This window comes from Atractosteus spatula, chromosome 5 (genome assembly GCF_055471065.1).
Source record: "Atractosteus spatula isolate fAtrSpa1 chromosome 5, fAtrSpa1.hap1, whole genome shotgun sequence".
Lineage (NCBI taxonomy): Eukaryota > Metazoa > Chordata > Actinopteri > Semionotiformes > Lepisosteidae > Atractosteus > Atractosteus spatula.
The window spans coordinates 53,284,720-53,306,659 of record NC_142710.1 but is presented as its reverse complement, the minus strand read 5'-3'; the positions used below and the strand labels follow the sequence as shown (position 1 = coordinate 53,306,659).

Sequence of the window (21,940 nt, the reverse complement as noted above, 5' to 3'; positions counted from 1 at the left end):
CCAGGTACCGGCCAAGACAACATCTGCTGAGCTTCATTGGGTTCCCAATTGTGAGACGCAGGGTGAAAAAGCTGCTGTAAAAATTAATTTAATTCTTTATAACAATTCCCCTGTATTTTGCCTTGTGCAGGACTGGCCGTCTTAGAATTGGCTAAAATGTATTACCATTTCTGAAATAGTTTACAAGTTTATACACACTTCTAACAAATGTCAGTTTTTTTATTAATCTGTAAAGTAAGCAATTTGATTAGTTTAGAAGAGGACAGTTTTTGGTCTTGGAATCCTGCTTGCTGTTCATATTTTCATGCCCAAGGATTACTATTTCACATCTTTAGACCAATGACTGTTGTCAGCAGGGAATTGTTCAATGTTTTTAGATATGAAGGGTGATCAGTATTACACCATACCTTGCATTTGTTTAGTGTTTTGCATCCCATAGTGTTTTATATATAGGAAGTTCCCGCATTGGTGATAGGCATTATTTTGCAGTGACCACACTGCAGATCAGACAAGAAATTGCTTCACCAGTTGAATTAAGGGGAAATTTCAGGTAGGCCAGATGGCAGAAGCCCAGAAAGTAATTTAGCACCACCACTCTCCTAGAAAGTACCAGGCAATCTTTAACAACCAAGAAATAAAGAGCTCAGTTTCACATCTTTTCTAAAGTACACCACCTCCTAAGGAGTATTCTAAGGTCCTAAGAATACTCCGTAAATGTGTTAAGACCTCTTGACCTTTCCCAGCTGCTTCAAATGAAGCATTCCTGTACAGTACTGAGAGGCCTTAAAACAAATGAGAATTGGAAAGCCTCACAGTATAGGCTTACTTTTTATTTTGCAAAGTCTGAATCTGCATCTGCAATACAGATCTGAATCTGCAATAAGGTAAGTTAGTGTATCTGCATGTCCTCATATCACCATTGCGTTTAATCTCATTCAGTAAACATCCTGCCCTGTAGCACCAGAGACACCAACGAATGAAACCAGACGGCCTCACTGTGAGTTTCCTCCAGCAACCAAGTGTTTGTTGTTGTGCATTGTTGCTAGTCTGTTTTTTAAGTGGCACTGAAGTATATGCTTAAAAACAAACCCTGACAGTAAGGCATCAATCAGACACTAAAACAGACACTTTATGTGAATTACTGCTCTTATATCCAGTTTTTGTAATTTAATCCTCTAGGATTGCATTTGGAGTTCCAGTTAACAGAGAATGTTAAGTGTAGCCTGGTTGGAGGAAAAACAAAATCTATTAGACGGAACCTGCTCCCATCCTAGAGATCAAGATACAATTTGTCGGGATGATAAGAGGGGATATGTCGCATAAATGTATAGACACGTTCTAAGGTGCAAAGAATAGGTAAATGTTTATTCCATGATGAAAAGAAAATGTTCTAAGATGTTTAGTTTTATTTTGTTCACATGGATATTTCTCACGTTTCCATACTGGGCGCCTATTATTATCGATTCCTTTCGATATCAGTTAGACAGCCCTGTTCAAATAAAATTTTGGAATCCCTTTTTTCAAAGTTTCGCCTGGCCAAAAAATAACCACCACTAGAGGTCGCCATCTCAGCTGCTGAGCACAGCGCTGTGCCCGTAAACCAAACTTGCCCATCTGCCTTTTCGAGCAAGGTCTCCATGCGCTTCAGAGTCATATGACAAGAGCTCACTTCCTGTCGACTCTTTGCACTCCTGGCTGGGGCTTTGGAGACAGAAACAACATTCTGTCCCAGTTTTCGTGTGGTTGTCGTTGCACTTCAAGATGCTGGCACTCATAAACAGGCTTTTGGACTGGTTCAAATCCCTTTTCTGGAAGGAGGAGATGGAGCTGACGCTGGTGGGGCTCCAGTATTCTGGGAAGACCACCTTTGTCAACGTGATAGCTGTGAGTTCTTAATATTATATTGCCAACCGGTGAATAATAACATTTGTCCGGCCCTAGACTGGGAGGGGACGGCAAGCAAGCGTTTTCGTTATTTATTGCCAGTAACGCTTGAGCATTGACTATGATGGTAATGTTTTAGAAACCAAACCTTTAAAATAGGAAAGATAGGTTTGTCTGGGGTTTTTTTTACCGGGCAGCTGAGCTGTTTGCGAATGTAAACACAACAGGTCTAGGCTCCGAGGCCGTTTGTCGGATGTGCGGCAAAAATTTCGGTTTTGTTTTCTTTAACTCGTTTTAGATTATTTCGAGAATGCCGATGCCTCGGTTGTACACGTGTAGTGGCATTAATCGGTCATTTAAGATAAGCCTAAATGGGGAACTTAACGTTTTACTAGGCCTCCTTTTCGTGCTTCGCTGGTGTGTGCACAGGGAGACTAACCTTTTCACTCCAGATCGTCTGCTAGCTGCGTCGACATGCAGGTGAACGACCCTGTTTTGAGAAATACGAGTCCTTTGTGATGAATTGGTCAAAATCCCGGCCAAGCGGTTATTACATTCCCTTATGTACAACTTGTAACATAGTTTGGCCAACGGTAACGTTGCCCTCAGCTGTAGCTGGCCACGAAGTTAAAATGTCATTATATGTGAGAAGCTGCATTGAATGTGGATGTAATTTTAATCGTACGGAGCATGAAAACGTTATCGACTTGCAGATTTTGAAATAGGTCTTGCCCATGGTGTTGTTTAAGGCCAAGGGTATTGGGTAATAGGAGCAGGTGACTTGACAAGACCGGAATAAGCTGCGATAGTTACACATCAGCATTACACTTGTAAACAGCCCTAAACAGATTGCTTCGTTTGCGTTTCTTTTTTTCCCAAATTGCCATGCAGTCGGTGACTACTAATCTTTTGCCTGAAGCAAATGTTTGTTTTGCATCTTGTGACACATCTTGGGGTGATTTGCGGTTGGAAATTTAAAGGACTTTAAAGCTGCTTAGCACTGCAAACTTGTCAGTCTTCTAAAATTGATTAGGAGATATTAATGCAGTACACATCGAATGATGTGGTTTGAAATAATTTAAAGCTTTTCTTTTACCCTTGATATAGATGTTTCGATTAAATATCTTTCGTATTTTATCATAAAACGAAGGGCAACAGGACTGGATCATGTGAGTGTGCCTCAAGTGTGACTGGCTCACCCTGACCTACGTCACTAGACTCGATGTCACTGTTGTGCATCACCTTTTATGTGAAATCTGACACTGTTTTTGAAACACATTCAGACGGTCGTGTTTTGTGAGACTACCGTTACACGCTTTCTAATACTTACTAGTTAAGCACCTTTGTATATGCGTGTGGTCGTGTAACAAATCGGGAAAAAACATCCCTGATGTCAAAAGAACAACGTCACGCAGTTTAACACAGTTTAGTCGTATTTTGGCCTTAGTTATTACATAAACAATTGCGTTATTGTCAAGAAATATGCTTTGTTTGTAGATTGAATTTTATCTTGGCAGAAATTGTTTTCATGTACATGCATATTACAAGAACACGGAAGGAAGGATTTTTTTTTTACGAGGCAAACGAGATCTTTTCACTTACTACCTAGTCAGTTATATAATTACACAAGGGTGTCTGCAGAGGGCTACACTGTAGCCATGACAACCGCAGTCATTATAAGACAGAATCATGATCTGGATGTCCCAAGGGAATAACATTTATTAAACTTGACAAATAAGCCCGATTATGGATGCTGACAAAAAACGTAAATTACCTGGATGATTGCAGTTTTAGCATCCCAGATAAGACCATTATATCTGATGTAAATCATAAAATACTTAACTATTGGTAACTAACTATTGGTTTTACACTAATTCAGTACTGTGTGTACCAAAGACAAAATCAGTAGCTTGTAAATCTAAATAATTGACATAAAAAATTGGAGTAAAATGTATTTGTGGAATGATCTTTGTAAAGCCACATCAGTACCTAGACCACCTATGTGTTACATTAAAATAAAAGTTTACTAGGAATAACAATACCCAAGAATCAAGTGCCTTTCAAGTGTTTTAGACAGTAATCAAGTGCATTTGTGGAGTGTTTTAGACCGTAAATTTGGCTTATCCCACTTGGCTGAGGGCTAACCTCCTGGCCATAGGATGAGGATGCCGAGACCCCCATGCAGAGTGAGACCAGGGGGCACCTGCAGAGGTGGAGGTGGGATGCTAAAGATGTATGTGAGGGAGGGAAGGGGATAACGTATAGTATTTATAATGTTTGAAACGAGGAAATAGCATCAGGAGTGATTAAAAATTACTCACAGCTGAGGCTGATTGAATTTGGATGTTGTCATCCCTCCTGAATCTTCATTATGAACTACATATATGATTTTGTTTTCAATAGCAGGGCTATAAATTACCATTGTGATAGTTCATAGGTTCAATTCAAAGAAGCTATTGGTGTATATATATATTTTTAAAGTTTGTAAACTTTTTTTATGAGTGAGTACTTTACTTTCCAACAGGCCAAAACTTAAGAAATGTGGCATAATTTAAATTTCATTTGCCGAATGTATACTTAATGGCACTATTGATATGATTCATGAATGGGTATATATTTCAAGGGAAAAAATGACTGAAAATTGTAAGTTTTAAGTGGAGCTCTTGGACTATTCCTATAAAACGTTGAACTGTCTCATTTTAATTTATTCTCTGTTGGACTCCAATGATCCTTCCCCAAGGGTAAAGATCACCTCTTCAAGGCAAAATGGGCCCAAAATCCCAGACAGCTCCAGTAGAGGGACAATGTGATACAAGCTTGTCATAAAATCTCTCTCTGAATATTATTTTTTAGTAATAAAAATAGTAATAGCAATACCTGCTCTATGTACTGTAGAATGGCCAATTATTAATAATACTCTGCTTTCTGGCCTTGACTCTTTTACATACTCTAGAGAGAATTAAATACAGTATATATGCTTTTCTAACGCACTCGCCTTGTTGTTATTTAACAATTTGTGAGCTCCGCAGCCACTGACAGCAGAGTCTGAGCTGATCAGAGGTGTGGCATATGTCTTACTTACTCTACTGCAAGTACCTTGCTAAGTCAAAAGCCATTGCCGTTTGCAGGCCTGCCAAGAGCACCCTGTGTGATTAATCCCAAGACTCTGCTTGGTTAATTGTGTACCACCTCTTGGGGAACCCCAGCCTCTGTGAGCTAGTGAAATGACCTAGGTTTGAACTGGTGATATCTGATCTGTAGCGCTCAACCTGCTGTCTGGGTCAGTACCTTTACTGGTTGAGCATCCCTGGCGTCTCTTTGAATATGAAGGAATTAGAAGTTTACTTTAGTGGAGGTATAACATTGCAAAAAGTGCATTTGCAATTGCCAAAGGTTAAACAGCACAGGCTAATGGTTTATCTTGATTTCAGTTTGACATCTGAGCTTAAATGTTGGTTCAAGTGAGAAGACATAAGATGTTAACATTGTTATTGGTCACTGTAGATGAACCACAACCTTAATCAGAGCCACTGATTTCTTTGAAGCATAAGGTGTACCTGTTTTGGGACACACACCCACTGTAGGAGGAAGATTTATTACTTTTTCTTTCTAAAACATGTTAAGCCTGACAATCATCTGAAAACATTTTTTTTCATTTAAACCAAGCTTTCAGATGTAGCTCTTCAGCAATGCACCATCTTTAAACTTTCAGCTGATAGCAGAATAGTGAATCAGATTGGGAAAGACATGCATGCCATTTTGATGCTAAATACCTTCAGTCCACACTGATAGTTAACATTTAAAGACTGTGTATGCTTTATAACTCTGGAATATCTTATACTGTAGTAAAATTTTCTGAAAACGAAATGAAACATTTTTATACAATAGGAACACAGAAGAGAGGGTTGTTCATCTATTGAGAAGTGTTTAATGCACAGGGAGCAGGACATAGTGATGAGAAATAAATGGTGTCAGCCTTCACTGATGTCCTGTCTGTAGTGTCTAGACACTTGCTTACACCTTCACACTTGGACCTTCTTATCAATTGGTTTGTTATACCCAGCAATTGCCATATTAATCTGTTCAACAAGTTGAATCAAACGTAAATCAGCAGTTAAAAGCCATAGTCGCACTCAGCAATCTGTTATTGTTGGTTTGACACTTAATCACTGCTGAAATACAAGCAAGCATTGGTCCTTTGCGTGTACAGGGAGGGCTTTGTATCATTTGAGTATTTGCGTTGCATTTAGGCAATCCAGTTAATACAAATCACAAGCAGGAGTACACATTTTATTTCTGAGATGAATATGATTAATTGCTAGAGAAGAAACATTTCTAATGCTTTGCAAATATATATTTTTTTAGTTTATAATTTGCTTTTCACTGCTATACTTAGTTGAGTGATTTTCTGTGTAGTTTCTTTGTCATCCTTCAGGCTTAAGAGGCAGCTATTATTGTTACCACAGTTTCATCTTTTTAAATTACATAGTACTTCATTGATAAAGATGAAGTGCAAGCAAGTACGGTACTTTCACTACTTTTTCATTTCCACCTAGGACATTCTGAATCAGCAAGGGACTTTACAGTGCTGTGGGTGAGGTTTCCCTTTGGTCACTCGTGTGGTTATGGGCCATAAATGAGAACTGCAATACTGTAACTGGACAGCCCTGCCTTGTGGTATTGTGCTGTAATGTATAGCTAGTCAGAAGGGGCAGGAGGTCAAGGGTTAAATTCAATTATGCGGCTCAAATGTTTGAACTACCAGAGAAAGAATGAAGGAGGACAATGAGACCCAGACAAATAATAGAACTCAACATTCCTAGATGTCAAAACTTTTGGCCAGAGAAGGTTAGGTCAGAGAATCTGTTAGATTACCAAATATGGACCTTTTCCACATCCCCATCTTGAGAAATACAGCTTTAGGAGGAACGTAGGTAACTGAAATATGTATATGTATATAAGCTTGTATTCAGTAGTTATTGTGCTTTGGTGGCTCCAACGGGTTGTGAATTGTTTCCGTTTGCTGGATAGTAACGGCTCCAAGTGACACCTAGAAGACTGCATTGAGTAAAGATGATTCTCTGTGTTCCTGTGTCTTGAGAGTTAACATCGTCACTGCACTAGTAAGAAAATATAGATTCAAGTGGGTTGATGGAGCTTAAGAAGATTCTCAAGAAAACATTTCTTTTTTGAGTGTGAAAGTTGTAGATTATCACTTAAAATCTCACTTTTAATTATACTAGTGCTGCAGTTAATGCTTAATAGGGCTACCTCTACTACAAACAGTTACAAATGCTAATATGTGCAAATTAACCTAAATAATTTGTCAGTGGCAGCATTTTGTGTGATAAAATCCAGCGATTATAGTGATAATATTTGTGATATCAAAATAATTGAATTATTGAATAATAATTGTGGAGAATTAGCAGCCACAGACCAGGGAGGTTTCAAAAGTGTTGTCTGAAAGTATCTAAAACCTGAAAGTATGATGGTGAGCGGCTGTTTTCTAAGAGCAGCTTCTCATTGGAACAATAACATAAAATAAATATGTTTTGCTGATTGTAAATTTTCTGATATTTATGCTTTAATAACAGGTAATGTGAGGGATAATGCCTGAAGCAGCTATTTGCTTTGTTTCAGGTCAGTACAAGAAAAAGGGCTTTTCAAGTTGCCATTTTACAATGATACCATGAATCTCTTGTGATATTGTGGGGAAATAAAGTCAGGATCCTGACTGTTTAAAGAATCATATCATATTTATAACATTAAAGAATTACTTTGGAACTTTTCAGTAAAACCTGAACACTTGCCATCCTGTAGTCTAACTGGAATCAGATGAGTTTTATCAAGGAACGGCTTATTTTTAATAGCTCCAGTCTACGCTATAACACAATTCCATGCCTTCTGTAACATAAGTTCAGTGTTTTCTTGACAAGGGATGGGATTTGAGATATTGGAACCGGTTCTGATGCGTAATGTCGAAAGCACTTGTACTGTGCATGTGCAGATTTCTACTTTTCATTGACTTTCTCTCCTTGGAATATTAATGGAGTGAAGGAAAGTCTCAGCTGAAACAAAAAGTAACTGTACAAGAATGATTAACCATGAACCATCTACATGTCTCTAGCTAACACAACTGATGCCTCCATCCAGAGTAAAATGGTAGTGTTAGTGGTTGACTTGGTACCCATGTGTCATCGCAGGAGCAGTCATCTTCAACACCTTTGTTATAGTTTTCAGTTTGCCAGAGGTACAGGCAATGTGATCATCCAGTCTTGAAACAGGCCAATTAGTAACTGGCCTATTTCGCTACTGGTTAGTAACTGGTTTTTAGGGGTTATCGTGTCTAAGTCCTTCCTCGATAAAATCGGCTTGCTAGGCAGCATTGAAGATTTGAAGATATGGAATTTATACCCTTAGTATAAAAAAACACAGAGCCTATGTTTTCTGATATGAGATCTTTACCAATGTAGGCTGGTATTAGATTAATTCACCCACTTGTCATTTTCAAATTACACACTAACACAGGATGTAAGGTTTCCACTAAGAAGAAGCAAGATAAGAGGTCTTTAGCAAACACTAAACTTCCTCTGAGAACCGACGTGTAATTTCTTATTCATGGATGTTGAATCCATGTCGAATGTTTCTTTTAATTCAGTCCGTGATCATAGGGAAATGGGTATTTCATTTACATCTTTTTTAACTTTTTAACTACCAAATTGGATGCAACAACATTGAATTACTCTTAATTATAATGTTGTGATGCACAATATGGTTTGAGCTGTGCAATGTTTAATGCTGGATATGCACAACATACTTCTCGTAGTTTTAAAAGTGGGCATAAGTAATTTATGAAATTTATTTATGAAGTGACATTGAACCTGGTGATCTTCTAAGGATTTTCTGTTTTTCAGGCTATCGTTGTGAATTCGATTCTGTAAAAAGATGTGAACCCCCAATTATAAGATGCATAATGTGTAATCAAATGTAAAAGGTTTCAAGACAATCAAAATCAGCTGTAAAACACATTGTATACAACATTTATTTTTCTGCTCAAAGGGCTTTTTATTGTAAGTTGGCCCTTCCGGTGGCAGTTCCAGTAATGATAGCTCTTCTGTATATCATAAATACTGCGTGGTGTGATTCATTAGGGACTGTATAGCATATCCCAAGGTATCAGCCATGAAAACCTGAAGGTCAACGCATGAGATCTGAAAGTAGATTGTAATTTTCTTAGAGCAGAAACTGAGCCAATACTGAATGTAGACACTTGTAACAGCTTGCAGCATACGGTTTAACTTGTGGTCTACCAATCTGAGGAAAGAAAGGAAAAGCAGTAATAGGTTTGGCTTTACTTTTATAGTATTTACTGAGTGGAGAGCTATTAACATCTGTAGTATACTTGTGGTCTACTTTTTCAGGAATATATTTTTAATGTTGTGGTTTTAATTACTCAGTTGTATTTGAAGGCCAATAGTTTCTCAAGCCAATCAAAGACTACTTTAATGAGCTTTAAAAAGAAACCTTCTACAGACGATCGTGTTTCATTTTGAAGAGGGAAGATAAACATCACTTCCATTCACAAGCCTGAAGACAATTCACAGCAAGAAGCTTTGGTCAGAGCACAACAAGGCTGAGATGTGGTATAATTCCTGGGTTCACAGCATATTTTTATTCATGTAAGCCACTTTCAAGCAAACCAGTGCTGAATTGTAACCCTTCCTTTGCTTAATCAGTGGTTCTGATCAGGAGTTTCTCTTGCACCTTCAATATGAGGGAAGGTGGTAAGACTGATTTTTATAGTAGTAGGTCTTCTGTTGAGTTTGTGATCATAAAGGGATGGATACGTTGTGAAATCAGCCTTTTTTTATTTTGCATGAATTGCGGGATAAGAAAGACCAGTGCAGAAACCTGTTCTGCATCTGCAAGAGGAATTCTTCTCTCCATAACTAAGAACCTTTCACTTATTTTATATATCCTGTTTATAAATCTAATTTGTCTCACCCAGACATATTGGTTTTTCTATTTTGCCAATATCAGTGTCTAAAGACTTGAGGTGTAGTCTTATTGTGTGATATTCTGAGGTGCTGCTTGGCACTGTGGACGATAGCAGATGAAATTAGTAATTTGCCTTCAGAGAACAGCAGTCAATGTATTGCCTTTGTTTTGCTACCATTGTCCATCTGTGTTGTTCTTCAGTAATATGAAGTTTCATGGAAGTATTCATATTCTTTTTTTTTGTTGAAATTGACCTACTCTGTAATGTACCCCATTCCATCTTAACTGATAGGAGTATAGCACAGTATTGCTGTGTCTGCAGGCAGCAGTCCAGGAATCTGAGGGGATTACTGGTGCAAGTCACAAGACACACCCACTCACTTCCACTTAGTATGAGTCAGGTGACGCTGGACTCATGTGCTTGGGTGGTAAGTTTGAGGCAACAACTTCTCACATACAGAAAGGAGTGTTTTTACTGAAGAACAAGCACGGTTTTGTCTTTACAAGTGTTAAGAATTGGGTTAAGACTCCCAATTTCAGCTAAAGTTTTTAAAAAATAGGGTTAAGGATTTTCTTTGGATCTGCGGAGTACACTTTGACTGAGCCCTTTAAAGAAGGCAGGAAGGAAGCATTGACAGTTGAAAAATAACCTGGAATACCGCTGTGGAAATTAGGCAGTCTTGTCTAAGCATTTCAAGTAAAATTTCCAAGTTCAGTTAAAGTTCAGACATATCCATAAAATTGAAATTCTTTTGGCACAGGCCATACTTTGTGTTTAATTTAGTTGTACATACTTTGTGGTAATGAACAGCGCTCATATAAATGCCATTTTGGTTATCTGTGGTTCATGTGTGTCCAAGAGGAGGCATTTCTTCTCGTCTTTCCAGGGTAAAGGACAAAACATGTGACTACTGTAAAAAATGTGCAAAATGCATTGTGAGAGCTGAGGCTTTTTTAAAACCGCAACAAAGAGTCCAACTGGGTATTTGTCATTTGAACTTTATCCCAGGTTTTTTTCGTCCTTGATCCACCATTAGAATGTTTCATCTGGCTACCCTGGGCGTTTGCACACAGCAGCCTTTTTCATTTAATGTGGATCCTTTCAGAATTTCAGGCTTTATTCCTTTGCTGAGGGTTATGGGTTCACTTCAAGGACATGTATTAGCTATTTGATTTGTCAAGCCACTTCTAAAATCAAGTACCATTGTCACATCTCAGACTGTGGCGCTGGTGCACATATCAAATAGCGATGCCTATACCTGTGCTATGTTTTTCCAGGGAAGGGACCATGCAGACTGCCTATACCTCCAAAGCTTTGTTGTGAGGTAGAGGAAGTCTACCTGATGTATAAATGTGTACATTTATACCTGTATGCATGCTAGTACAGATATGTGTGCATGATACCAGTCCTTCCTCTAGCTAAATCATGGTTTGAAATTTTGCAAGTGTCTTTCTTTGATAGTTATGATACATGCTGTGGATGGCTAATTTGGCAAAAAAATTACAATTGAAACCTGGATGTACTAAAGACAGAATATATTTGATATGAGCTTCCATTTCACTTTGTACTTCACTATGTACTCATTAATAGCCATGTCCGATTATGATGAATGCAGAAAAGGAAACGAGCACTCATCTCCAGGATGGGATTTTCTATTGGTTACTTTTTGAAAACTGAACAAAACGCTCATTGTGGTGTTGAGGGGATAGACAGTTTTCACTTCCCAAGTATTTTGATCTTGCCGAGATCTAGATTTTGTTTTCTAAAATGCGTGCTGCCTTTGCATACACAAATAATGCTTTAATTTTTATTGTAGTCGGGCCAGTTCAGCGAAGACATGATTCCTACAGTGGGGTTTAACATGCGAAAAGTCACCAAAGGCAACGTGACAATAAAGGTAATAGCTTTTTAACAAGCTCTCCTTTCTGTGACATTAATTTTGAGTGCAGTAAACACCATGAGAATGTAACACAAGAAATTGAAGCACAAGACTGCTTGCTGGTTTTTCCAAGCCCTCCAGTACAACAGTGACATACCTGTAGTATTGAGGTTTATTTTCACCTGTTTGTATTATTTGTTTTATGAAATTCAGAATGGCACAGTAGACAGTATAAAAATATGCAGCTTCTGATGGCTGAATTATTTTTTAAATCAATATTAAATCAAAATTTAAGTTTTTTTATTTTGCGCTTTACAAATTTGTTGAATATCATTTAGTTTAGTCACATTGTACATAAGCATTTTGAGATCTATCAGAACATTTTTAAGAAAATATATACATGTATTTCCTGTACAACACTGTTGCCAATATTCAGTGGTTTGTATACAGATTTGGGAAGCAAGTACTTTCATGTGCAAATTTATCTAAAAAAACATGTATATGCAATTATAATTTTTGTAGTGTAATCCTAAAAATTGTTTGTAGTATCTTTTTTTATATGCTGCAAATAAGAAGGTGAAAGCGATTGTGGTAGCCTTCACAGATGACATAAGCGTCTGTTATATGGTCAGCCCATCAGGGTAATGAATGTTTGTCTCCTCTCCAGGAAACTACAAATTGATATTGAGCATTAAAAGTATTCAAAGTAATAAAATACAATTTGGCTTTAATTCGCCCTATGGTAAATTATATGTTCTATTCTTTGTGTGGTATCCATCAGTTATGACATTTTACGTTTTCAGTTTCACTTTACATTTGATGAAAACACATCTCATTTGCCACAGCCTGCAAAGAGATCGATGATGTCTGAGAAGATTTCTTTGTAGAAAGTGCCATCTAGTGGTAAAAATGTAAAAGCTCTCTGCTTTTGGTGATTTTCACATTTTTCACTTTGTGAAGCCATGCAAGCTGTCCTTTCTATTTCACAAGTATTAGTCTTGGGATTGCATATAGTAGGAATAACAATTTTGCTATTGTAGTCTGTTTTAAAGTATTTTAGGATTTTAGCGATAAAATTAACAGGTGTCATTTTTAAATGTGATTTAATTTGCTTCTTCCCCCTCAATAGATTTGGGATATAGGAGGACAGCCAAGATTCAGAAGCATGTGGGAGCGATACTGTAGAGGAGTGAATGCTATTGTGTAAGTAACAGACTGGGTAAGGGGCATACCAAGCTAGGAAAAGTCACAAAATGCCATTGCCTAACGGTGCCTTTGCTGCTTTAAAACTGTTATTTCTATGTAAATATTTCTCTCAATGCAATTGACTGTTCATTATGGTATGCTATTGACTTATGACTTTTCCTGACCCTTAATTCGGGTATCTCCAAGACAGAATTATTTTAAAAGCTCAGTAATAATATCAGATAGGAAAAAAAAAACTGTGGTAACAAATGTAAATGTCAAGGTCACGTAATCAATCCAATAAATAATTTCATTCGTCCCTCTGGATAAAAATTCTAAACCAGTGCCACAGTATAATGACTGGGGACACACTACTGTAAGAGGTGTTGTCCTTCCAATACAACGTTATATCTAGGTCTATATAGTTATATCTCTATTTGGTCCTTGGTCCTTTTTGGAAGACTAGTGGTGCTGACCTTAATGTCCATCTTAAATTCCACTCAGGGTGTATACAGTCTGGCCTTTCTACAGTTCCTCCTTTATTCAATGGGTAAAGCACTCTCGCTTCTCCTATGGAGATGCTGTGTAGTGGCTGCTGGCACATAAGGGCCGTCAGTTGGAGCTGAGCTTCACAGGTGGTTGAATTGGGTTCCTTTCTGGGTTCTTTTTGAGGTGCAAAACACAATATAAATTTAACAGAATATTATGATAGTTGATTTAAAACATTAGGCCACTCCTAGAGTGCAGACTTGCTCTTTTTATAGTTACAAATCTTGTCTGGATTTATTGGCATATTTGTCTCTGTGGTGTCTGTAAATGTTCTAATGGACTCCGCTTTCTTGTAGTTCAGGTGGGTAGCTGCGTCAGCGTGTGTAGGCTGCAAAGGAACAAGTAATAGGTTTATTCCGTGCTGAAAAGAGAAGAAAGAAAACGCAACGTTTCGGCTGTGGAGCCTGACACACCTGAAGAAGGCTCCACGGCCAAAACGTTGCGTTTTCTTTCTTCTCTTTTCAGCATGGAATAAATCTATTACCGCTTTCTTGTATCTAAGTGACTTGAGTAGGAAAGCTAATGGCGATACCTCTTATTTATACATGTATATACATTACTATAGCCACCATCTTTTAGTTATATATCTGTAATTGTTATACATTTGTTAAATGTGTTAAAGATAGACACCATGTTCAGCACATTTATATTTTGCATTTGTATTTAGGCAGAAACATCCCAAAAAAATTTTTTTTTTAATGTGTGAAAGAACTTGGTTGGCACTACTGTTTGACTTTATGTGTAATTTCTAGATTGTCTTCTTTTTATTGCTGAAGATCATGCACCTGCTAACTGTTTTTTCACAGTTACATGGTAGATGCTGCTGACCGTGAAAAAATAGAGGCATCCAGAAATGAGCTTCACAATCTGCTAGACAAGCCACAGTTACAAGGCATCCCTGTAAGTAAGCCTGTCTTTCCAGATGGAAGATGCATTTATTGCACCATTGTATTACAAGTACGTCTTTGAACAACTGGAGCAAAAGTTACAAGATGCACCTATATAGCTAATTTAATCACATGATTTCAATAGGCAGCATGAATGTCATTTGCTTACTGAGTTGGTTCACCCCAGAGGTAACTACATCACAGATGTTTTGTACAAAGCTTGTCACATAGCAACCAGTAGGAGCAGTAGGAACATCTTGAAAGGGAGTGAGGAAATTCAGCTGGGGTTTTAAGACAGCAGGTCTACAGGCAAGACGGACTACTTCATCTGTTTTTGTAAATGGCAACAACACGGGTTCTAATAGCCATGCTCTTGCATGAAAGAGCAAAAATGTTCACCTGTTCCTGAATTTATATCCAAGAACAAAAGGTGAAGCGCATAAAATAAATTGGGAGGCCTTATTGTTTCTCAAAGCATTTTGATCGTGACTTAGAAGCCTGATCTTACCCAAGCCAAGTTGGGTAAATGACTTGACATATTGGTTGAACCTAACAGGTTACAGTAATGAAAAATTGCATCAGTTCCTGCAGATAATATAGTGGTATCTCTTGATCTTGGTAATTGTAATACGCAGGTTTGGTTATGGGGATGGTTGTCTTATTTTAGGTATCGGAAGACTGTACATTTTCATCTGCAGATAATGAATCAGCTGAATTATTATTGCTGTCTGCAGAGTGTGTGAGTTACAAACAAGAGGAGATGATTCAACTCATCAGGCTCATTTGGTTGCTAGGAGCTTATTGATCCAAGGATCAGTCTTCCAGTCTTCTTGCTGTGTCCTCACACACCCTTGCTCCATTGCCAAGTATAGATTTATCCATTGGGTTGACTTTGTATGCCTGAGGATTTTGAATACTTCTATTATGACCACTTTTGATCTCCTCTTTTAAATGTTAACAAAGCTGTGAATTATACTCTTAGACCTGGAATTATTTTTATTGCCTTTGAACTGTTAAAAATACCAGTTTTATGGAGTGATCAATGTAAATCAGCCATTTTATTCTTTCACATTTTGGGGTTTTGTATTTCTTAGGTTCTAGTGCTTGGAAACAAGAGGGATCTTCCCAGTGCTTTGGATGAGAAGCAACTTATTGAAAAAATGTAAGTAGAACCTATAATATTTTAAGTATTCTAGGAACTGTAGTATGGTAAGCTTTTAAGCTCTCCTGCAGTCCTGCAGTATGTTCTGAGTTTTTGTTTTATAGTCAGAAGTTTGTTAGATGCTAATCCTTGGTCCAAGCCCTGGGACTTTATCTGCTGCCCTCCTTGTGGGTTATCCTGACTTGACAATGTACATCCTCGTGCTTCTCATTTGCCAACGGCTTTGGCAGTCATTGGCAAATGAGAAGCAAGACGATGTGAATGTGACACATAGGCTGTTAAAAGCCTACTTGCCAGACCTGAACACCACTGAACATTTGTGGGTTGAGTGGGGGTGACATTTAACCTCTAGGCCTCGGCGGGCAATGAATAGGTACAAATTTGTCCATGTTGTACAAGAGGAATAGTAGAAAATTCACAAAATGGCATCTAATCCATAATCTAGAGCAAAGCATGTATTGCAGACATACAGCTTTTATTGCTTACAAAGGTGACCACGCAAGTTGTTTGCCTGTGATTTTCACAGTAGGTAACCTGTTGATGACAAATGGTAATCGTAATGAATTTATTTGTTCAGCAAAATTATAGTACATCTGCAAGACAAATGAATCATTTTACTGGTAATTATGTATACAAAGCATAACCTTTGATACACTGCATTGTTTTTTGATGTAGTTTGTTGTCTGTTGTCATGATTGAAGTGCATTTTGACACTAAAATTATTTGTTTATATTCATATTGCAAAAGTGCTGTAGTACAAAAAGTTAAATATTGCATGATCACTAAACCTGATATTATTTATCTGTCTTGTATTAGAACAGAGTCTTGTTTAGAGCATTTTTGTAACAAAAACTTTTGATTTCTTCCTGCAGGAATTTAGCAGCTATTCAGGACAGAGAGATTTGCTGCTACTCAATTTCTTGCAAAGAAAAGGACAACATAGGTAAGGAAGAAAGTGTCAGTGAGGAGAGTAATATAAAAAGCAAAGATAAAAAGAGTTAAACACATGAATATGTTACTGGAAATGGTTTTAAAAATCAGAGAATGAGGGATTTATTCCCAGAGTCCTGAATCTGCTGAACTCTTATTTTGATCAGCTTAGCAAATATTTGTTCTGTATAATAGATGAGTGTTTAGGCAGCACAAAATCTAGATGAATGCTACAACTGTTGTAACCCAAACAGTTTACCATGGCTTTGAAATTTATTTTGATATAGCTAATTAAATGAGATCCTTGTTATATTGCTTTATTCCTCTCATGGTTTTCAAACATTGAGGTGCCTCGTAAACCTGATAATGGTATAAGGCATCTGAACAATATATTGTAATATTGTCCTAAGACTTGCAATAATGCATCAGTTATGAAATCGTATTTACAGTCATGCCTCAGATGTCATCAGGTGGTAACGCTAACAGCTCCTGTGTGATGCTGACTCCAGATGTTTCCTGACTCCACAGATATCACACTGCAGTGGCTTATCCAGCACTCAAAGTCCCGGAGGAGCTGAGGCTGAAGACCCCTGCCCTTGTCCTGTTGGCCATATCAGTTCCAAAATGCCCCGCTCACTCTGTGATGACGTAATCCTTTTTCACACCACAGTCTCCCTTGTAGCCCAGTTCTTAATTTCCTTCACAGTCCATTTTGTGCACTGCTAATGATGTGTAACCTCCAGTAACAAAAAAAAAACTGCTTAAAGTACTAGAGTTGTCATGATACTGTAAGTAAAGCTTTAGAACTGTTAGAAGCTGGGAAATGCAGATCAGCCCAGAATGTCATATGCCTTTGAAATGCCAAATCACAGGTCCTTTTTTATTTTCCAAATAAGCCTGTGGACTAAGATCCTTGTTCTGCAGCAGGTTTTTTTTGTACAAGTAGATCATGTTACCGTCTGTCATATTTGTTTTGTAAATAGGTTGACGTTTATCCACTATATCTGTCAGCCAAAATGGGCAGTTCTTCTGTTTTGTTGAATATTGGTGTTTAAATGTGATTCTACCAGTTTTATGTTCATCATGTTTTGTTAGGTTGTACACATTTTATGAATTTTGCCTTTTGGCTTAAAGAAATCCTTTATCCCTACAAGTAATCAAAATGTGACACATTATTTTATTGTAGTCAGAAGTCCTCAGACTGTAGCAACTCTATGGACTAAGTAAACAGGGAGAGGAATATCATGCAGTTTAGTTTACTTTAATGAGCATATATTTAAGAGTCTGAATGTAATAAATTCAAAGGTAAAGCTGTACGTAATTGTGGGGTCTTGTACCAAGAATCCTGTCTGTACTTTTCCAGTGTCAGGTGAAACCTGCAATGCTGTTTCTGTCTACGGAGTGGTCTGCAGAGTTGAAAGTGCCTTCTGCAATAGCTCTGACTACTGGACCAAAACAGCATTTAAGCATGGAATTGTGTGTGGGGTAGGAAAAGAAAAGGAAAACACAAAAGCTGATAAAGTACAATAAAAAGCATGCTTTTTAACCTGGATGATTGTAACTTGATGTACTTATGATGCTTGACTGGTAAAATTCACTGTGGTTCTGTATTTGAAGCAGTTAAGATATTGTGACAACTCTAGACATTCCCTTACCTTATTTAATGCACTTGTGTAAATATGCTAAAAATGTATGATAAAATGTTGAAGACAGTAATGTAAAAGCACAAGGAGGAGTCAATGAAATGATGCTAATTGTTGCTTTGCTTATGTAAAAAATGGAGCATGTGCTCCTGTAGTTCTCATGACATATTTTGCACCTTTTTTTAAACTAGAGCAAGATGCCAGCAACTGAATGAAGGACTAATGTTCACTTTTTCAGGACTTTCACAGCAGTTTGCATGCTGTTCCAATGATTGTTTAAAGTGGTTTTCATCTAACCTGGGAAACACTGTGTGTTATTCCCCTTTTGTTTCTTTCAGAATGTGATTTAGGAAATTCTGGTGGAAAAGGGTGCCATATAATGCCTTGTTGCCTCCAGATTAGTTAGGATGACCAAACAGCCATGTTTTATCAAGTAATCTCATTCACAAATTGCCTTACTGAAAAAGAGTTCATGTAGCAGGTTTAATCTGTCACTCAGACAATTTGGTGCCCTTCTTCAAGACGTCCATTGGCAAACTAGAAGACAAGTAGTAATCCAATGGCAAATTAATACATTTCATCAGTCAATTCTGATTAGACTATTTAGGCCCTAGCTCTGTATGAATTGGTCGCACAATTAAATATCGACCACTTTATGGCTATCCTGCAGATATTCTGTATGAAGCCTTACATCTATTTGCATTTATATAATTATTTGACTGCTGGTGCCTCCCAAACTCTTTGCACTTTTGATTTAGTATGCACATCCTTTTCTTTTAGAGAAAAATAATAGAAAGGTCATGCTTAAACATTGGCCCTTTTTACAGAGCTTTTCTGGCTGGGACGTCCCATCAGAGAAACAAGAAGCACGAACAGGTTGCATTTGCACCCTGTTCCTTTGACTGTCAGTTAAAAGTTAAAAGCTTTGCAGAAGTAGGTGATATATTACTGCCCCCAGTGACCTAAACTTTACATGAGTGTCTAGAGAAGTCACTTCAGCATGAAATGTTGCTTTGAGAGAGGGGCAGCTTATTTCCTTATTTAATTTGTGATCAGAACTATTAACAGATTTATGGCACAACTCTGCAGATCTATTCTATGAAGTATTTGTTTTGTGGTTTTCTGAGCTCTTAAGATGCTTTCAGTTACATCAGAATCAAGGACAGAATTGGCTCTGAACCTTGTTACATGAATTTTCTCCATTAAATCTACCTCGAGGCAAGTTCGGCACTAAAATGTGAATTTTCCCTTTTAATTAGTTTCAACTACAGAAGACATCTATGAAACTTAACAAGCCATTTGTTGTGCGTGGCATGTAAGAAGTTTTGTATTTTTGAAAATCATTTAAGCAATTAACATTTGGATGTAAAGAAAATTGATAAAACTAAATTGCATTGGGTGTTAATTGATATAAAGGTTATCATTTTTTTTAAAGATTGATAAAATACAAATTAATACCGAACTTTTAACGGGTATCAAGCTTGAGTGCCACAAAAGCCTTCATTTTAACCGTTAATGTGAACTGCCTCATACTGTAAACCATTTTTTTTTCCTTTTCCCAACTTCAGAGTCTTGATCTTTGGTATCAGATGCAGTCGGGTCTGCAAGGCAGAAGTTGAGAAGAGGAATTGTAAATGGAGGGATGCCTAGCCAGTTCTGTTCAGACACATGGGAGATTTCCACCTTAGCCACAAGAAAGGGGAAGATCAGGAATGACACTTTCAAAATCTACTACTGTAATTGTGTAAATCAATCATGTAATTGCTTGGCCATTAGAAACTTTATGAAAGTATGTCAAACATAAAGGAAGTAGCTTAGAAAAGCTTTCATTTGAATTAATAATATACATGTATTGATGCCCATAAAGTGGAAACGTATATCTTACACCCTAAATCCTCCATTTGCCCTCAGAACATGTACTACACATTTTAATGATATAGCCAGATTGCAACGAGGCTGGCTTTGAAGAAGCCAGATTTACTTGTTATTTGAAACCAAAACAAAATTACATTATCACACTGTGACACCTAGCCATCTACCTTTGAGTACTTGTTTGGCCATAGTTACATCGTTCTACAAGTTATTTAAAGTAGCACAGAGAGAGAAAGCACATGCTTTCCTTCACCACGTCATGTTCTTTAGACAAAGTATTAACTTCAAGGGAACTGAAAGAAAATTGGGGATGAGGAATTCAATGGAGCTTTTACTGCCTTGCCATAATAAACAGACTTGTTCACCACTGTTTTTTTGACTAGTTAGAGCATGTCGCCCAGCACTCTGTACTGGTTGTAGGTGCTTTTGCATTACTCAGCAGTTATAGCTTCTTCAAACTGCTTTCTGCAGTTACAGTGGCAAGGATTTTCTTTATCTTTTCTCGTATTTGTGCAGCATTGTGCCTAATTAGACAGAACATGGATGTTAATATGCTTTATGTGGGGACCAGGTCACTATTTAAATATTTAATCAGGGGTGTAGGTAAAGCTAATGTATTTGTTGTGTTGATATACTAACTGCTTTCAGCATTTTATGGCATTCAGACACTATTATGAAAAGAAAGATGTGTTTTTCCCTGTGCATTAAAAATTGCATGTGTAAACAGAATCATTCAATTACAGACTTTGTAAATAAGAAAAAAAAACAACCTTTTTATTCAGGTGAATGCTCTCTTCTGTGTTTCTTGCATACGTTTCTTTTCCTTAGTGACTGCTATAATAAATTGAGTGTTGAGGGTGATTATATGAATAGTAAGACAAACATTTCTTACTATTGTCTGCACTTACGTGGTGTTGATTGAAGTTGATATTTAAAATAATGGAGGTTATTGCAATTATTTATTTTCTTACTTTACTAGTGGTTTTTCCATAAGTACATGCACCCAAAAGCTCAGCTAACAACATTAGTGATCTATTCTAATGAATAAAATGCACAATACATTTAACTAATGTAGCGCCCATTAGTAGGAGGGGTGTAAACCAATAATATACAAACAAGTGTTAGTTCTATTATATTGAAGGTTTTGAAACAACAATAAACTGGTGGAACATCTGTATGACAATATGATTGTTGGGATAGTCTGCAAGGATTTAGGAAAGACCTGTTAAAATAAAAGCTTTTATTTTAAAAAAGTTAAAAAGAAAGCTTTTGATATTTAATTCATTACATTAATTCTTAAACTAGAAACATTAGGTATCAAGGCAGTTCATGGATTTGGTTATTGGAAACAATAGGGAGGGAACTCTCAAAAGGTTTTTCTAATTAGTGGAGTACCATGGAGATCTATATTGGGACTCTGATCCTAATTTCTTTTGATGTAGATTATTGTATAGTTAGTAAACTATATTTTGTATAATTAGTCAATGGCCCGGAGTACGCCAAAATAGGAGGATTACTAAACACTCTGAAAACTTTAAGGAAAACTTAAATCAGACTTTGACAAAATTTGGGACTGGGCACACACTTGATTAAAGTTTATTGTTGACAAGTGCAGAGTATTACATGAAGGATCAGAAACAGATATTAGATCTAATTGGGAAAACAATGAGTTGAGGGAAATGCATTTAAAGAATATGGGAAGACAGTGTTAGGATATGGTGTTATAATTGTGTTGATTGCAGCAAGTGAAATTTAAATTTTTAATGCACTAATATTTATAATACAGTGTGCAATGTTGGTCTCCACACAAAAAAAAAACGGCACTGCTGCTCTGGAATCCGACGAAAAGAGAGCAACCAGTACCATTTTGTACATCACAACCGTAAAACGCGAACCAGAAAACAGAATTGGGATAAATTAGTTTACAATCTACAATACCATCACCTCGAG

At 37.2% G+C, this 21,940-nt stretch overlaps 1 protein-coding gene across 1 annotated transcript; it reads left to right on the top strand.

The window, feature by feature from the left end:
• Positions 1 to 1,657: 1,657 nt before the first annotated feature.
• On the top strand, positions 1,658 to 20,777 carry arl8ba (ARF like GTPase 8Ba). Its single transcript, XM_088916281.1, has 7 exons — positions 1,658 to 1,884; positions 11,700 to 11,780; positions 12,892 to 12,965; positions 14,303 to 14,396; positions 15,478 to 15,545; positions 16,418 to 16,488; positions 17,004 to 20,777. Exons 1-7 carry the CDS (start codon positions 1,762 to 1,764, stop codon positions 17,051 to 17,053), a joined length of 561 nt encoding a protein of 186 aa, XP_088772407.1. The 5' UTR covers positions 1,658 to 1,761; the 3' UTR covers positions 17,054 to 20,777.
• The last annotated feature ends 1,163 nt before the right edge of the window (positions 20,778 to 21,940 follow it).